The sequence below is a fragment of the Castor canadensis genome, chromosome 4, assembly GCF_047511655.1.
Source record: "Castor canadensis chromosome 4, mCasCan1.hap1v2, whole genome shotgun sequence".
Classification (NCBI taxonomy): domain Eukaryota; kingdom Metazoa; phylum Chordata; class Mammalia; order Rodentia; family Castoridae; genus Castor; species Castor canadensis.
In genome coordinates, this window is record NC_133389.1 from 142,689,872 (window position 1) to 142,706,072 (window position 16,201).

A 16,201-nucleotide genomic window follows, 5' to 3' on the forward strand; every position below is an offset into this window, starting at 1 on the left:
CACGTCTTGAAGTGGCTTCTGAAGTCATGGAGCTCAGGAATTCTGATTTCCTAACCTATCCCCCATCTTGTATCTCCTCCAACTTCTTCCTCCTCTGAATATTTCCTAGTAATAAACTGTGCAGTCTCTTACTCTGTTGAATTGTCAAGTGCTGTAACATTCACATAGAATCAATTTTCACTAAATGTCCTAGGTTACCATTTGATTTATCTTAAACAATACTTTACTTTTCTAAAAGTGATCTGTTCCCAACATGAACTAGTGGTAGACACAGATTCAAATCTAGAAAAATACTTTTATTTAAAAATCAAAGGCAAACAATCCAAATTTCTAACACAAACTATTGATTCCTTTCCGATGCCCACCTTTTCTCTTTTTTTCCCTAAGAGCATCTCACTTCATTGTAGGATGGATATTACTTAGCCTAAGCCAATTATGAGAATTTTATCCCCCTACCAGTGGTTGGCTTAGAAAGGGCAACCCTGGGCCCTGAGGGGGAAGTCAGCTGAGCAGCCTCTGAAAAATATTCCCTACTCCTCAAAGAGACACAAAACATTGTTCCTCCTTTGCATCTGGGTATGGCTCTGATGGCCATATTAGCACTAGCTGGAGGATGAAGCTGGTAGAATCACCCAGGACCCAAACAAAGCTGGAAGTACAGTGCCCAGATGGCACCTAGAGACAATAAGTTTATTTAAGCCATGAGGCACAAGATTTTCAGTTATTTGCAGCCCAGAGTATTTTAACTAATAGCCAAGATTTCGTTGAAATTTATGCCCTTCACTCATAAAACATAATGGCAGTCATTTAGTTCTGGGAAACCGGTTTGTCAGATTTTCCAGTTCTAAGAAAGGGGTTTATCTGATTTAGTAGTTTATGGCAGATTAGAACTAGCAAGTGAGAAGTGGAGAAAGAGACAGGCAGCCAGTCAGAAGAAGTGACACAAAAGCAGAAACTAGGATGCAAGATTTAGCACTAGGGGATTATTCAATGTTGAGGCAAATAGTTCTCCCTCTAGCCCTGTGGGTGTCAGAGCACATTTGATGACTAATCCCTAGTAATGGCACAAGGGAAGTGTGCTTTCTGCCTTAGAAGGAAGATGAGGCTGTAAAATATTTAATATTTCTTCATAAATAAAGATTAAATGATTAAAAGGATACATGTATCTGAAAAGACTCACAGAACAAACTCACTCCCCAGATAAACTTAATAAATGAGTTTGATGTATATTTGTAAGTAAAACCTGTTAAAATTTTGCTTCATCCAGAGAAAATTAGAGAAAAAGAATGAGGCATTAGTTTGATTGCCATAGAGAGAGGCTTATTTCAGGGTCCCCAATTCCTCAGTGAAGGAGAAAGAAAGGTGGTGAGGGAGAACATGGTTTTGCTCTTCTGCAAGTTACTTTGTTTTGGTTCAGTGGCTCAGCAAGCCTTCCTCAGCTGTTTCCTCAGAAACCTACCAGTAGGAAGTGAGTAAGCTGCTTGACTTTCTCTGTAGAAGGGAGCTGAGCACTCCTAATTAAAATGTAAATAATTCTCAGAGCCAACAGCTTGTAGACAAAAATGACTGGAAAGATCACAGGCACTAAAATTGCACCACGCAAAACATGTTCTAAGTCTTTTTCTGTACAAATGCTAAACCTATCAGTTGATAAAGTTACTTCTGTGAGAAATCACTCAAACCAAATCATTTGTGACCATGTGCAGGAAACCAGGTGATGGTTGTATCCACTAATGCCAGGTACTAAAATTGTGTGTGGTTTGTTTACCAAGATTATGGGGTATAGACAACTTGAAATGTGTTTAGATGAACTCAGGGCTCTTCTGCAATCAGTTGGGCAAGCTGTAGATTCTGAACAGACAGCTCTCACCTCACCAGTTGGTTGAGTGGCTCCAGCCCTGTCTTTCAGAAGCCTGCACAGGTCCTGGCAGACTCAGATGTGGGAGATGAGCTGTGTGAACAGCCTCCTTCCAACAGAGTGTGGCTTTGCTTTGAAATCACTCTTTAATTCAGAAGTACCCTGAAACAAATAATATGCAAATAAAGGTAAATAGAAAGGAGAAATGTGACACCTTTTCTGTTTAATTATTTAACAAATTCATAATGTGCCTTATACATAATTTAAAAACCAAATAAGTTATTTTTTAACCTGAGCAGTACAGAAGGAAACATACAAATAGTTTTATTACTGGTTTTTTCTTTACACAAGAGTATTGGTTTCCACACGGAGACGGTGTTATTAGTAAATTATTATTATCATTAGCCAACATTTTGTTGGCATTGTCCTAGACACTACATTATTTCATTTTATTCTCATAAAAGCATGGGTACAATTATTAAACCCATTTTACAGATGGAGGATATGAAGCTTAGAGATGTAATTTGCTTTGGAGACACAGGAGAAATTTATCAGGTCACCAGTCATAGATTTGGTCCCATGGTAAAGCCTTAATCACTTACAAAGTTCCTGACAATACTTGTACTGAAATTTTTGACAATTCCCTCCTCTCTTTCCTTCCTCCTTTTCCCTTTCCTTCCTCCCTCCCTTCCCTCCTTCCTTCCCACCTCCCTTCCTTCCTTTCCCTTTCCTCCCTCCCTCCCTCTCTTCTTTTCTTCCTTCATTTTCTAATAGAAGGTACTTGAGAATCTCTCCCCTGCTTTCTGCTATGTTGTTTGGATGAAGAAAGAAGGCAAGAACCACAAATGGAGAATGGTGAGAAATTATTTATGTTTATGAAGTGTCTCACATATTTATCAAGAGCAGAGAAAAGATCAAGACTTGGTTTTAGAGGTCTTGTTCAGGCAGCTCTCTTGAAACTGAGTTAGTCCCACGTTATGGGTTCTCTCATTTAAAGTTATAAATTTTTACTTCTTTTTTTCCATTTTTCTGATACTTACTTGATATTTCAGGTTGACTTAAAAAACCTAGACTTAAACTTTTCTGAACTCATCCACCCTCCATCCATCCATGAATGCATCAAGTTACTATTTACGGCCTCCCCAATGTCTAGACCAGATAATTTTGCAGCAGAAGGGTATGGTACCAGCAGCAATAACGTGTTTTGCATAGTACAATTTTAGTGTCAGTAATCTTCCTGTTTTCCATAGTCTTTCTTGAAAGGCCCACTTTCCTTCTTGATTATCTGATTGGGTTCATAAGATACAGGTTTGATTTTGGTGATGTCCAATTGGGTCCTGCTTGCACTGACTTCTGGATATTTAGTTTATATACTCATATTTTAGAGTACTGTTTTTCATTATTAATTAAAAAATATATATGTCCATTGTAACACCCATGTTGATATGTAACATGCCTATGTTACATGTTATAAAATGCTCGTATTCTATCAATACATGCTTGCTAGGAAAAAAAGTATTAAATACCAGGTTGTGTATAAAGTTAAAGTGAAAAAATTCAGAAATCATTTAAAAATGTTTAGTATTTGATTTTTCATACTTTGGAGTGACTTTTTTTGTGAACGTTCCCTTTCCTCACTTTGGTGTGGCTCTCTCCTTCATTTTTTATTGGCCCTGCTCAGCTCAGTTTGGTTCCATCTCCAGGAGTTTCTCCTCTGGCCGGCATCTGATCTTGTAAGAGAGCTGCTGTTCTCAAATCCACTATAGACATTCCCCAGCTTATGATGTTTCAACTTGCAGCCTTCTGTCTTTATGACAGTATGAAAGTAATATGCATTCAGTAGAAATCATACTTTCAGTTTTGAATTTTGATCTTAGCAATATGTGGTATGATGCTGAGCAGTAGGAATGAGTCACAATTCCCAGTAAATCATAGAATCACAGTGGTTAACAACCCATATTCTAGTGGGTGCTGTATTGTTAACCTGTGGTCTTAGGTAAGTTACATGTATTAAATGCATTTTTGAGATATGCTGGTTTCGATTTATGATGAGTTAACTGAGATATAACACCTTGTAAGTCATGAAGCATCTGTATTTGTGCATTGGTCTGTCTCATGTCCTTCACACACATTTGCTTTCTTTTGAATCCCCTGCATGGACATTGTTTGCCATCACCTGCTTTTATTTTGTGGTTTGTGGGTATATCTTGCACTCAGTTTGTTTGTCTGTGGGTTTTGGGCTTCTCCATTTAGTTGTTCCATCTGTTTTTATTTAGAAATACAGAAAGATTCAAAAGCTGTGTCACCACTACTTCATCTTCACAGAATCCTCCTCTACTGTCTGGCTTCTTACTTTGAATAACAAGTTAAAGCTGGTTATAGAACATGACAAATGTCATCCCTAATTGGCCTCAGACTAAGAAATACTATTGACTTAGAAATAACTATTCTACATAAGATGATTTTTGTTAACCTTGGATGTCCATGAATAATACCTTGGAATGACAAATTGCTGATTCCAGGGTCTGCTCTTGGGTGGTATGTTCCCGTGTGATTCTAATGGGTAGCCAAGGTTGACAACTGCTAATATGAAGAAAAAAGCATGTATTAAAGCATTTCTATTGAGATTGAACCAGTCAGCCAGGTCTGTTCAATTTGGACACAAGTGTGGTCCCTTCCCCCATTCTTATCCCTTATAACTAAAGTGAGGCTGACTCATTTCCCAGTCAAGTCATCTAAGCATGGCCAATCAGCGTGTTCCATTCCTGCCTGAGGACAGACACATGGCCCAGAAGAACCAATGAAAATTCTTCATAAAAGAGTCATTCTTTTTTTTTTTTTCCACAGAAACTTTGAGCATCAAGATCACTGTAAATCCAGAGCTTCTTTTTGTCATTTTTACTCTCAAATTAAAGAGAATCTGAGAATAACACTTAGGGAAGAAAGCATTGTTGAAAGAGGGAAAGAGTAAGAAACTATTTTGATAACAACAAATGAGAAAGAGACAGAAAGAGGAGGAGAGAGAGAGAGAGAGAGAGATGGACAAAGAGGTGCAGAAGTTATGTAATGGGAAAAAAATAGCTCTGTTACTGAGAAGCTGTTTGAATTCATGGCTTTGAATTGTTGCCCAAAAGAACTCTCTTAACACTGCTGCTTAGTTCATCTGATTTACAACTAGTCACTGGCATGACTGGAATGTTTGGACCTTGCCCTCCATTGCAGAGTACTTAACACAAAGCAGGAGGGCAGACTGGAAGACAGACAATCTGGTCACATAAAATGAAGGGCACTGGAAGAGCTGAACTGTATGCCTATGACACCTCCCTGACTTTCTCCCAAGCCCCAAGCTATGGTTCATGGTTTGGTGAGTTGAGCTTCTGCTTGCTGTGAACCCCTACCAGCCTCTCAGTACCAAGACCTAGAGGCCCAAATCACTCCTCCTCCTCTTGGAAGGGATGAGGGTGTGAAGGTTCTCCTCATGCTTGCTGATCTTTAGAGAGAAAGTGGGGAGTCAGTGTTCTCCATGTACTAACATTTGAGCCCCTAGACCCCACTACATTTAGGCGTGCTTTACTTCTAAGTTTCCTAGTGGTGATCAAACACATTTTCTTTCTTTGTTTAAACCAGTTTGGCTTAGACTTTTGTCTGTATTGACACACTAGTTTTCTTGTGTTTAATCAAATTAATGTCAAGAAAAGTGTATTGAGTGGCTATTAGGAACTGCCATATTTCTTTGCACTGTACCGGGCTTAGAATGCAGATTAGGCTCATTATGTTGGATTTGTATCTGATTGTTCTTTTAAGATCTTCCTAACATGGCCTTACCTACAGGCCTTCCACTGCCCCTTCACTCTTCCCTCAGGATCATTAATACTGATCCTGGTGTGCCATGCTATGCTTTGCCTTGCAGTTCCTACATCTGCCCACACCTTCTGCAAACAGTCCTTTGGTCAACCCTCCTCTAGTTATTCTATTTTTGAACTTTAAATATAGATCTTTTTCCATTGGCCTCCTGACCATTATGTTACAATGACACAGTCATACCTTATTAACACTAGAACATCTGTGGAAATGCTGATATCCTCACTTAAATCTACTGAACAAAAGTCAAAACCTGACCATTTTGCCCAAGAGTTTTTTTTCTCCCCCAACATACTCAATGTTTTGCTAGTTTACAGAAATTAGGTTTTTTTAAAAAAGGTCCTTTTCCCCTGGATCAGATTAACATTCAAAGTAAAATGTATGAACATCTAAATAGGAAGAAATATTTGCTCACCTCAGAATTCTTAAAATTGTAAGAAGTTTTTAAACTTTTTAAACAGTTCAAACTTTAAAATACGATGTTAAAGTATCCATGAAAATTTTGATAACAGAATTTTTTTGGGGAGGAGGTATAATGTCGAATGTATTTTTGTGTTTTATTCTTACATGAGTTCTTTCTACTCTCCCCTATCCCCTTTCTTTGACCAAGGGTGAAAGGACCTAAAATATTGTCTCTAATCTCCATTTTTTCCTTACTACCTATCCACTAACTTCATTTGATACTAAAAGTATACCATCCATAATTGAAATTGCTGTTCACTGGGGTAATTTCACTGCTAAGGTTCATTTAGTCACACAGTATAAATGAGTGCATACCTTTCACTCCATCCCCAAATAACCAATGAGAAAACGTCTTAGTACAAAAGTGCATAAAATATTTATGAGTAACCTTAACAAGAAATGTACATGGCCCAAATGAAGACAATTATATAAGTTTATTGAGAAAGTAAAGAAGATGAATGGTGATAATAACAGTTAGTGTGTCTGCATCCCTCATGCTGGGCTCTGCTGATGTCACCCCCTTGGCTGTGAAGCAGGACAGCACTGCAGCAGCCCTGGCCTCAGGACTTGGGCAACTTACGTAACTTCTCTGTGCTTTAGTCTCTGCATCTATAAAACCAGAAGAGGGACAATCAGTACTTCACAGGATTGTTGTGAGATTTAAATAAGTCTCTACCAATAGTGCCTGCGAATAGATAGTCCTTGCTGTATATTAGTTATTTTCACTATTACTTACAATCTCTCCCCAAACACAGGCACCATTATTTATTATAATCATGTTCCAGAAGAGGAAACTGATTATTAGAGAAGACAGTGGCTTGTCTACTGTCATCCTCCATGTAAGTCACTGGGATTTCTAAGCTGACTTAACTCAAGAGCTATTAATATATATATGTTAGTTAAGAAGGCAATAGTATTTGTTTTGAGTCATTGTAGAATGATTCTACAGTTCATCTGAAAGGATAAATAGTAAAGGTTTTCTTAAAAATAAAAAATAATGGGAGATAAGTCATATGATCACATCAAAAACACAAGTATTTCTGTTAAAAATAGAAGACAGAGTGATGGCAAGGTTCTTTATCTTGTTTGTGGTGCTGGCTGCACAATTGTAATCCTAGCCAATACTATTAAAACTTTACTTTAGAAAGGGGTGAATTTTATGTGTGAAAATTATACTCCAGTAATATTTGAGAAAAAGATAACTATAATTAAAAATTCAAGTTCTCAACTAGGAAGAAATATACACAAATCTGAAAGAGTCAGTATGTTTGCTATCAGACCAACCAAAGCTAGACAAGCATATAACCTATGACCTGGCAATTCCAGTCCTGAGTATGCAGCCATAATGAGTGCTTATCTCTGCCAAATTACTTGTAAAGAATGTTCTTAACTGCCTTATTCATAACAGCTCCAAATGACAAAGAACCCAAAGAATCCATCAATAATAAAATGGATAAATTGTTGTATATTCATACAATGGAAAATCACATAGAAATGAAAAAGAATGAACTGTATATGCAACACAGATGAATTTTCAAAACATAGAAAGAACCTTGACCCAAAAGAGCACACACAGGATGTCTGTATTTATGAGAAGCACAAAACAAGTTCAACTTGTCTCCAAGATAGAAATCAGAATAGTGATCACTGGGAGTGGTTACTGCTAACTAGGAGGAGGCAGAGGAGCCTTCGGGTGCTGGAAATGTTTTATATCTCAGTCTGGGAGTCGCTTCCATGGGTGTGTATATGTACATCTGTTGAGCTGTGTACTTATGATGTGTTCACTTTTCTGTCTGTGAATTATACATGAACAAGTCCTAACCTGATCAATAAGATGGGCAAAAGACTTGAGACCACAAATGAAAAAATCAATGGGCCTATTTATTATGGACATATAGACGCATGTCATTTCAGTAGTCAGACAAATGCAAAATTTCCTTAAAATTTGTATCTATAGATGAGAAAGATGAAGAAGATGCTGAAATGAAGAGTTGCAGGCAAATTTCTTTTTGTGGTGGTACTCTCAGGGCCTTGTACTTGCTAGGCAAGTGCACTACCACTTCAAGCCAGCCCCTTAGTCCTTTTTGCTTTCAGTTATTTATCAGATAGGGTCTCATGCTTTTTGCTGGGGGCTGGCCTTTGACTGTGATCTTCCTACTTACACCTCCCATATAGCTAGAATTATAGAGATGTGACACCACACTCTGCTTGTTTGTTGAGATGGAGTCTTCCTTTTTGCCAAGGCTGGCCATGAACTTCTGGGGTGACTGGGATTACAGGTATAATTTCCTTCATTAAAAATTATGGAAATTCTTAAATAAGAAACCAGAAAGGGAATGGGGGGAGATGGAACAGGAGGAGGAAGAAGTACAGCAAAAGTGCAATCACAGGCAAAGTTTTATTCTCAGGCTAATCCCATAGACACTGGATAGGCTATTCTGCATCAAGGCAAGGCACCCGAAGTTTCATACTTCTCTGCTACTCAGGGGCTGGCCATCTGTTGCCTTGGAGAGAGGACTTGGACATGAACTCTCCCCCACCAGTCTTCTAACTTTCCACACATCTTGCCTAAGGGTCTCCAAAGGTAGTTCACGGAAGAAGGGATTTGGCCAGTTAGGTAAGGAGTTGAGTGTGCTGACTCTGGGCGATGGGCACACAGCCACCATGAAGTGACCAGCTGAGAATCTGGTCAAAGCACTGACAGTGGCTGAACAATTGCAAGGTGTTGATGCAAGGTTGGAGATTAATAATCTTAATATATCACCCTGCAAGTGACTGGAATAACCAATTATGACAGTTCAGTAAATGAAGAAATAAAGTCAAGAATGAATGAATGGTCTCCCAAACAATCAGGTCTTTCCAATAACTTTCCCATACATTTTATATAAAATAGGTGCTTTGTTTCCAGGTTTAGCAGAAGGGAGACATGGGAGATTTATAGGCAGAGAGGTGATGAATTGATTTGTTCAGGAAACATTCAGATCCTATTTAAATCTCAGAATTTGATGAGTCACATATGTGTCACAGAGAAGCCTCTGGGTTGTGAAACTATGTGAGTGCTCTTTCTGGTAGGCCTACTTGGTTGCCCTCCATTCTTGTCCTCTCTTGCACTTTGCTGGAGACCTTTGCATTTTATTGCAGTTGATCTGAATGACATCTTGTGAGGCAGCCGGGTCAACTATTTTGCTGATATGGAAACTGAGGCCAGAAAAGTTACATTCTTCTTAAATTTAGTGTCTCATCACAGTCATTTGCAGGAGTTTTGTAAACTATTATTTAGATTGCTTAGCTGTGATGACCAATTGTTTTATGAATGCTCCCAAGATGAACCTGAAATTTAGTCAGATTTGGGAACAGAGGAATTAAGTGACATTCCCAGGGTCCTAAGGAAAGGAAGGAAATGCTCACTCCTGGGCTGCTAAATTATTTTTTCATTTGTCTACCAGGGAAGATACATAGTAACCCCAATTCTAGCTTGCTTTCCTAGACACAAACTATTATTAACACATACACAAATTATTTTCTCCATAAAGCTGGGTTCTTTATGTGTTCAAAAATTCGATGTATTTCTTCAAAATAACCTTAGCATATTTCCAGCAAGCCTCAAGATAGTTGTGAAGAATAATTTACATTTCCTAACACTATTGTTACAGGCACTTGTTTTTCTAATGGATTGAGTCATAGTGTCTTCTTTCATCTCTTTCTTCATGTTTTTTTGAGGTCATCAGAACCTCATGATAATCATGTAAATTTCTTAAATTCTTATCCTGTATCTTTCTCCCAAGTATCATTTATGATCTCATATTTTTTTTTGTAGGGAAGTGGGGGGAGAAGTACTGAAAGTGAACATAGTCAAGTGCTATGGTGTGCATGTATTCTCCAACATTCATATGTTGGAAACTTAATCCCCAAGGCAACAGTGTTGGGAGGTGGGGCCTAATGAAAGGTCAATAGGCCATGAGAGCTCTGTTCTCATGAATGGATTAGTGGCATTACTGAGAAAGTAAATTCCATATAAAAGGATGAGTTCAACCTCCCTTTCTGTTGCCTTCTCTTTGCCCCTGTGCCACGGAATGACACTCCAAGAAAGCCTTCACTGGATGCCAGCCCTGAATTTTGGACTTCCCAGGCTCCAGAATCATGAACCAATACATTTCTGTTCACTATAAATTACCTAGTCTCAGACATTCTGTTATAGCAGCACACAAGAACTAAGACATTAAGTTTGGGATTTCAAAGTGTTTCCCAGAAGACAGCATGATGCCAACAAAGCAAGTAATTAAACTAAGTAGGTGCTGACTGTGGATGAAAGTATGCCAAGTTAACACAGCAAGTCATTAAGCAAAGTGACTACTAAACTCAACAAAGCAACATTTGCCTTGGATAAACTGCCCTGCGATAATGAAGAGTTGACTACATTAGGCAAACTTTCAGCCAGGAATCGAGACAAAGATAACCATAAACAACCTTTCAGACTTGGAGAGCTGGAAGAGACTTCAGAAGATCATACGGTCCAAGTGCTGCCTTTAAAGACATCAGTGACTGGCCCTTCTGGGCTATGTGCCCATCCATTTTAGTTAATCAAAATAGAAATGCAATTTACTTTTAAAAGTAGCTCTTTCCAGTGTTTAATGCTTCTAAATGATTCTTCCTTTTGTCTACATGAAGGTTTTTGCAAATGGAAGGTCATTTTCTTTGGTGAAACTATCTGGCTTCTTGGAAAGAATTGCTTATCACTTTTCTCATTAAAGGGATTAAGTGCATCAGCTCAGGAGCCAGACTGCTTTGGGTGTTAACCCCAACTTAGCCACTTGGAACATAGCTTCTTAGCTACTGTTTTTTTCTTAGCCAGTTTCTTAACATCCTTGAGCTTCTTCACTGTAAAATGGAAAGCAGTTGGCTGCTTCAGGGGGTTTCTCTGAGAATTAAGTGAGATAATGCCAGCAGTAATAATAACATTTATTATTATTAAATATGCCTATGTTTGAAGGCAGTAATTTAATTAATAATTTCAGTCTTTTACTGAGCATTAAAAAATTTCAAGTTCCCTTATGAAAACTTCAAAATTATCTCATTTTCTACTCAATCAGCCTGAGGTTATTTAACGTAGTGGTTGATATCCGCATACTCTTAAATAAAACTAAGAAATGAATTTGTTATAGTATGTTTTTTATTTTATAACAACGACCTTGAATCAATAAAGGGAAAGCTGCAAGATGATCAGTATACAGAATTTAAGGAATATTTCAACCAAGATAGTATTTTTTAAAAAAACCAACTCTAAAAGAGATGATCAGCTGGGGATATAGCTCAGTGGTAGAGCACTTGCCTAGCACTTGTAAAGCCCTGGGTTTGATCCCTAGTACTGCAAAAGTAAGTCAGTAAGTAAGTAAATAAAATAATGAATAAACAAATAAATAAAATTTAAATAAAAAAGGTACAACCAGGAAATACGTAGGTCCTGAGAACAAAATGGTGAGAAATACAGGTACACTGTTTGCTCTCACAATGTTATTTATAGTCTGTGGGAGGGGGAGATATTAATCAAATAGTCATAAAAGTGAGGGCCTAATAAATAAATGAGATAAATGCTATAAAGAAATGTAACATGTTTCTATTGCAGTACACGACAAAGACTCCTGACCTCATGAGGCTTTCCTGAGGAGGCCTAAAGAATGAGTACACAATAAGCAGGCCAAGTGGAGTGGTCAGTCTGACTGTTTGGAGCAGCTATAAGAACAGCTCTATGGCCTGAAGGGGTCTTTGTGGGGTAAGGGGATCAGGAAAAGGAGGAGAGAGAGCAAGGCACCCTGAGCTGGGAGGAGTGGGACCAGTTAAGGAGGGAGAAGAAGCATGGTCAGGCCTCACAGGTCCCTTCAGGCCTTGCTAAAGATTGTCAACCTTAGCAGGAAACAATTGAAGGTTTAAAGCAGGCTGTGTAGAACAAGAATTGTCTTGCATTTTGCAAAGGTGGTGGTGACTGCAATGTGGAAAAGGGACAGGTAAGGGACTGAAGGTGTTTCAGGGAAATCAGCTAGGAGACTATTGGAGAAATCAGGGGGAGAGATCTGGGTGCTTGAACTAGGGTCTTCACCGAAAAGATGGAGGATAGTGGGCTCCTGTCATGAATAGTCATAGGCAAGACTTGATGGTTAAGATGTGAGGACCAGGAAACAGAAGGTGGTAGAATGACACCTAAGTTTCTGACGTAATTAAAAGATGGCAACCATGTATGAGAACATTGTAGCACCCATAGTTTGAATGGTAGGATATGAATTGTACTTTAAATGTATTGAGTTTCACATAATTAGAAGGTTCCAGAAGATTTCTGGTGAAACAAAAAACAGGGAGTCCCAATGGACATCTTACGCAAAATATGATTATGGTAGCTCAGTTAAAGCTGTCAGATTGAGAGCTGGGCATGCTGGCATACATCTGTAATCCTAGCACTTGGAAGCCTAAAGTAGGAAATTGTACTTTTGAAGCCAGCTTGGGCTACATAGTCAGATTCCATATCAAAAAATTACTAATAAAAATTAAAAACAAACCTGCCAGATTGAAAATAAGCCTTCAATTCTCTTCCGTCCTAAATCTAGCTAAGAAAACAATAAAATTATTACTTTTTTTTAAAGATTAATAATTATACTTTCTTTATTTTTTTATGATCATATTTAATTCTTTTTTTAAAAATTTTATTATTCATATGTGCATACAAGGCTTGGGTCATTTCTCCCCCCTAATTATTACCTTTTTTGTAAATCCTTTTTTTTGGTGGTATTGGAGTTTGATCTCAGGGCTTCATGCTTGCGAGCCAGGTACTCTGTCACTTGAGCCATGCCACCAACTCTCAACATTTCTTTCTTTCTTTTTATTTTTCTGATGGTACTGGTGTTTGAACTGGTGTTTGCTAGGCAAGTGCTATACAAATTGAGGTATGCCCATAGCCCTTTTAGCTTTTAGTTTGTTTTTCAGATAGGGTCTTATTCCTACGCTTGGACCTTGTTCCTCATACCTATGTCTTCTGTGTAGCTGGGATTACTGTTGAGTTTACTATACCCAGCTCATTTGTTGACATGGGGGTCTTGGTAACGTTTTGCCCAGGCTGGACTTGAGCCCTGATCCTCCCAATCTCTGCAGCCATACATGGTGATAAAATTATTTTTAACTAAATATAAATGTACAAGGACAAAAAGAATGGGATATAGAAGACAAGAGAAACAAAGTTTTAGAAAGTGGGAAGCAGAGAGAGGACAAGTGGTAAATGAAACAGGACACCTGAGAAAGCTGAGTCCTAAACTTGTTTATAACCACCTCTCCAACATGGAGGCCTGCAGCATGGGAGCAATAGACACCTCCTATTGGGAATGAGGGTGGTGTTTAAGCAGGGGATTCGTGGGGAGTCTTTGTAAGAAGCTGATGAAGTCCTAATCCCCCACACCTATTCTTCTCAGGTGGGGAGCTGCCTTTCCCCATCTCATCCTGGTGACAAGAACAAATGGACTCTGGCTTGGGGTCCTGGGAAGGGATGAGCAATGATACTGATGATCAGGGATGAAGGATAAATTTGTGAATTGTGTACCAAGGTTTCCTCAGTCTTTCACTTGCCTCCTAGACAGTGTTAGCCAGGCTTATGTTTTCTTGGCAGAAGGCTGGAGTATTGACATTGGCCCCACATTTGAGCCCATGTCACATCGTCCTGAGGCAAACCCAGTGAAGAGTCTTCTGATCACACAGAGCATCCTTTTCTCAATGCTTCTTTCTTAAAATAAAGCTACACAGCCAGGGATCACTAGATTTTTGAAAGAAGCCAATTAATGAAGGTTAGAGACCAAAACAAACAGAAAAAAAGCAACTTGAAGGAAACAAATCGCACCAATATAAAACTTTCAAAATAAATGATCTTATCCTCAGAGAGATAAGAGAAGATATGAAACATGAGAAATTCAATATAAGGTCCGAAAGATAAAGTTAAGAAACTCTCCTAGGAAGTAGAGCAAAAAGACTAATATAAGGATGGAGAGGAGACAAGATAGGAAAACTAGAGGAACAATCCAGGAGGTTCAATATCCTATAACAGGATTATTAAAAGAAAAGAATGTAAGATAGCAAATAATCAAAAAAAACAATGAAAGTATTTTACAATCTCAGTTTCCAGATTAAAGAGCCTATTAACTGCTTTCAGGGGGTAAAAATACATGCCTAACTGGAATGTTATAGTAAAACTTTCCCTGATCTCTTTCTAGCACCCAAAATAGTAGCTGGCATATGGTACACATTCTATAAATTTATATTGATGAATAAACAAAAAAAAATAGAAGAGGGACAAAGAGATAAAACTACAAGTTCCCAGAAAAAAACAGGTTAATATTTTTTAAATCAAGAATCAGAGTATCATCTGTCTTCTGAATAGCAAAACTCAAATCCAGAAGACAACAGAGAGATGTTTTCAAAATTCAACAGTAGACTTCTATGCCTTAAAAAGTCGTAAGTGCATTACGAAGGTATTTTCAGACGTACAAGATCTCTAAAAATTTACTTCCTTTGTACTCTTGCTCAGGAAGCTTCTGAGTTGTATCCTTTGCTACAACAAGAGAGCAAAACCTAGAAAGAGGAAGATTGCAATCAGGAAATAGGACCCAATATCAGGGAGAGGTGAAGGGAATCCCCAGTATGACCAAGAAGGGAGCCACAAGCCCTGAACTGGAGCTAAAGCTAGAAAGAGTCTGAGCTAGATTAGAGCAAGGCAGATTTTCCTCTAGAAGATGAAATTGTTAAGAGTTGCTAGAGCATTTGGATATAATGAAAGTAGAGCTACACAATTATGGGAGAGTTTAAATTAAGGTAAATATAAAAAAGCCTAAGTAGCCAACAATAAAATAATCAAGACAATAATTCCAGGGAAAGTAAGAGGTTGTATAGTAAAGTGAAAGTAGTCACTGTGATCCGCAGGGTTGGTCGTGAGTAGCATTTTCCTGTTCATAATAACCACTCACTCACTTTCAGATATAATGGCAGCCATGGTATAACTATACTGAGAGAACAGACAGAGGGATGGGTGCTCATGGTGGAGTGGGGAAGCATAGAGAAGGCAACTAACCTTCTAGAGTGATATGACAGCAGAGACTGCCTACAATGGAAAACACAGTTACAATTCAAGCACACTGTTAGAAAAATGGATGGAAGTGCCTTATAAATCAGCTGGGAGAAAGGTTGGTGGTGAATAAAGGGAGTTGCCTCTAGGGTATGAAAAGGAGGGTTGTTAAGATAGAGGCTAGGGATGGTTGTTTTCAAAACAAACCTTGTAGAACTGTTTGACTCTTTAAATTGTATGTACATGGAATTTCAGTAAAATAAAACAACATAAAATCAGGCTGTGGAAGTGTACTGCTGCCATATAGATGCACTTGCTAGCACTTAATAGTTGTGAGATGGTATGTATGTTATTTAGCTTCTTAGAGCTTTACTTTCCTCATCTGAAGAAAGAGGGGATGGTAATGTTGCCTGTGTGTAGGTGATAGCGAGGATTAAATACATTAATGCATATAAAGCCTCCACACTGGGCTTGGCCTACGTGCTGGTCTTTTGGGGGAATTCGTTTTGCTTTGCTGCTTGCTAATTGTTGTTTTTACCTACTATTTCCCTAATTTTTATCAAATTTTTCATCACATTTCTGATCATACCAGCTTCCCATATATTATACCAATTCACTTTGCTTAGAATTCTGAGTGCTCTCAAATACATTAAAAAAACTATAGTACCAATAACTGGCTAAGTGTCAAAAGTTGACATAGCATGTTCTCATCTGTGTGGATGTGACTACTTCTAGAGAACTTTGGAAATATATGTACCAAGAATTAGAAGTGATCTATATCTCATTTTTTCCTGCATTGTCTGGGTATTTTTGGTACAATGGATAGGTAGTACTTTTAGATCAGAAACAAAATACATCTATTTTAAAAACTCTTCCTTCATAAACTTCTAATTTCATGATTTATTTCTAAAGGTAGCTTTCTCAGCTAT

At 38.1% G+C, this 16,201-nt stretch overlaps 1 protein-coding gene across 3 annotated transcripts in view; it reads left to right on the forward strand.

Moving 5' to 3' along the window:
- Positions 1–16,201, forward strand: part of Nabp1 (nucleic acid binding protein 1) — an 87,251-nt gene that overhangs the window by 41,457 nt on the left and 29,593 nt on the right. The window contains exon 1 of one of the 3 annotated variants that reach the window (XM_074071303.1): positions 2,689–2,713. The exons of 1 other annotated variant lie outside the window; for it this stretch is intronic. In XM_074071303.1, coding sequence (XP_073927404.1) covers positions 2,704–2,713 — 10 coding nt within the window. In that variant the 5' untranslated portion in view covers positions 2,689–2,703. Of the gene's footprint in view, positions 1–2,688; positions 2,714–5,110; positions 5,223–16,201 lie in introns of those variants that run through there. One more of the 3 variants, XM_074071302.1, reaches the window with a different exon arrangement.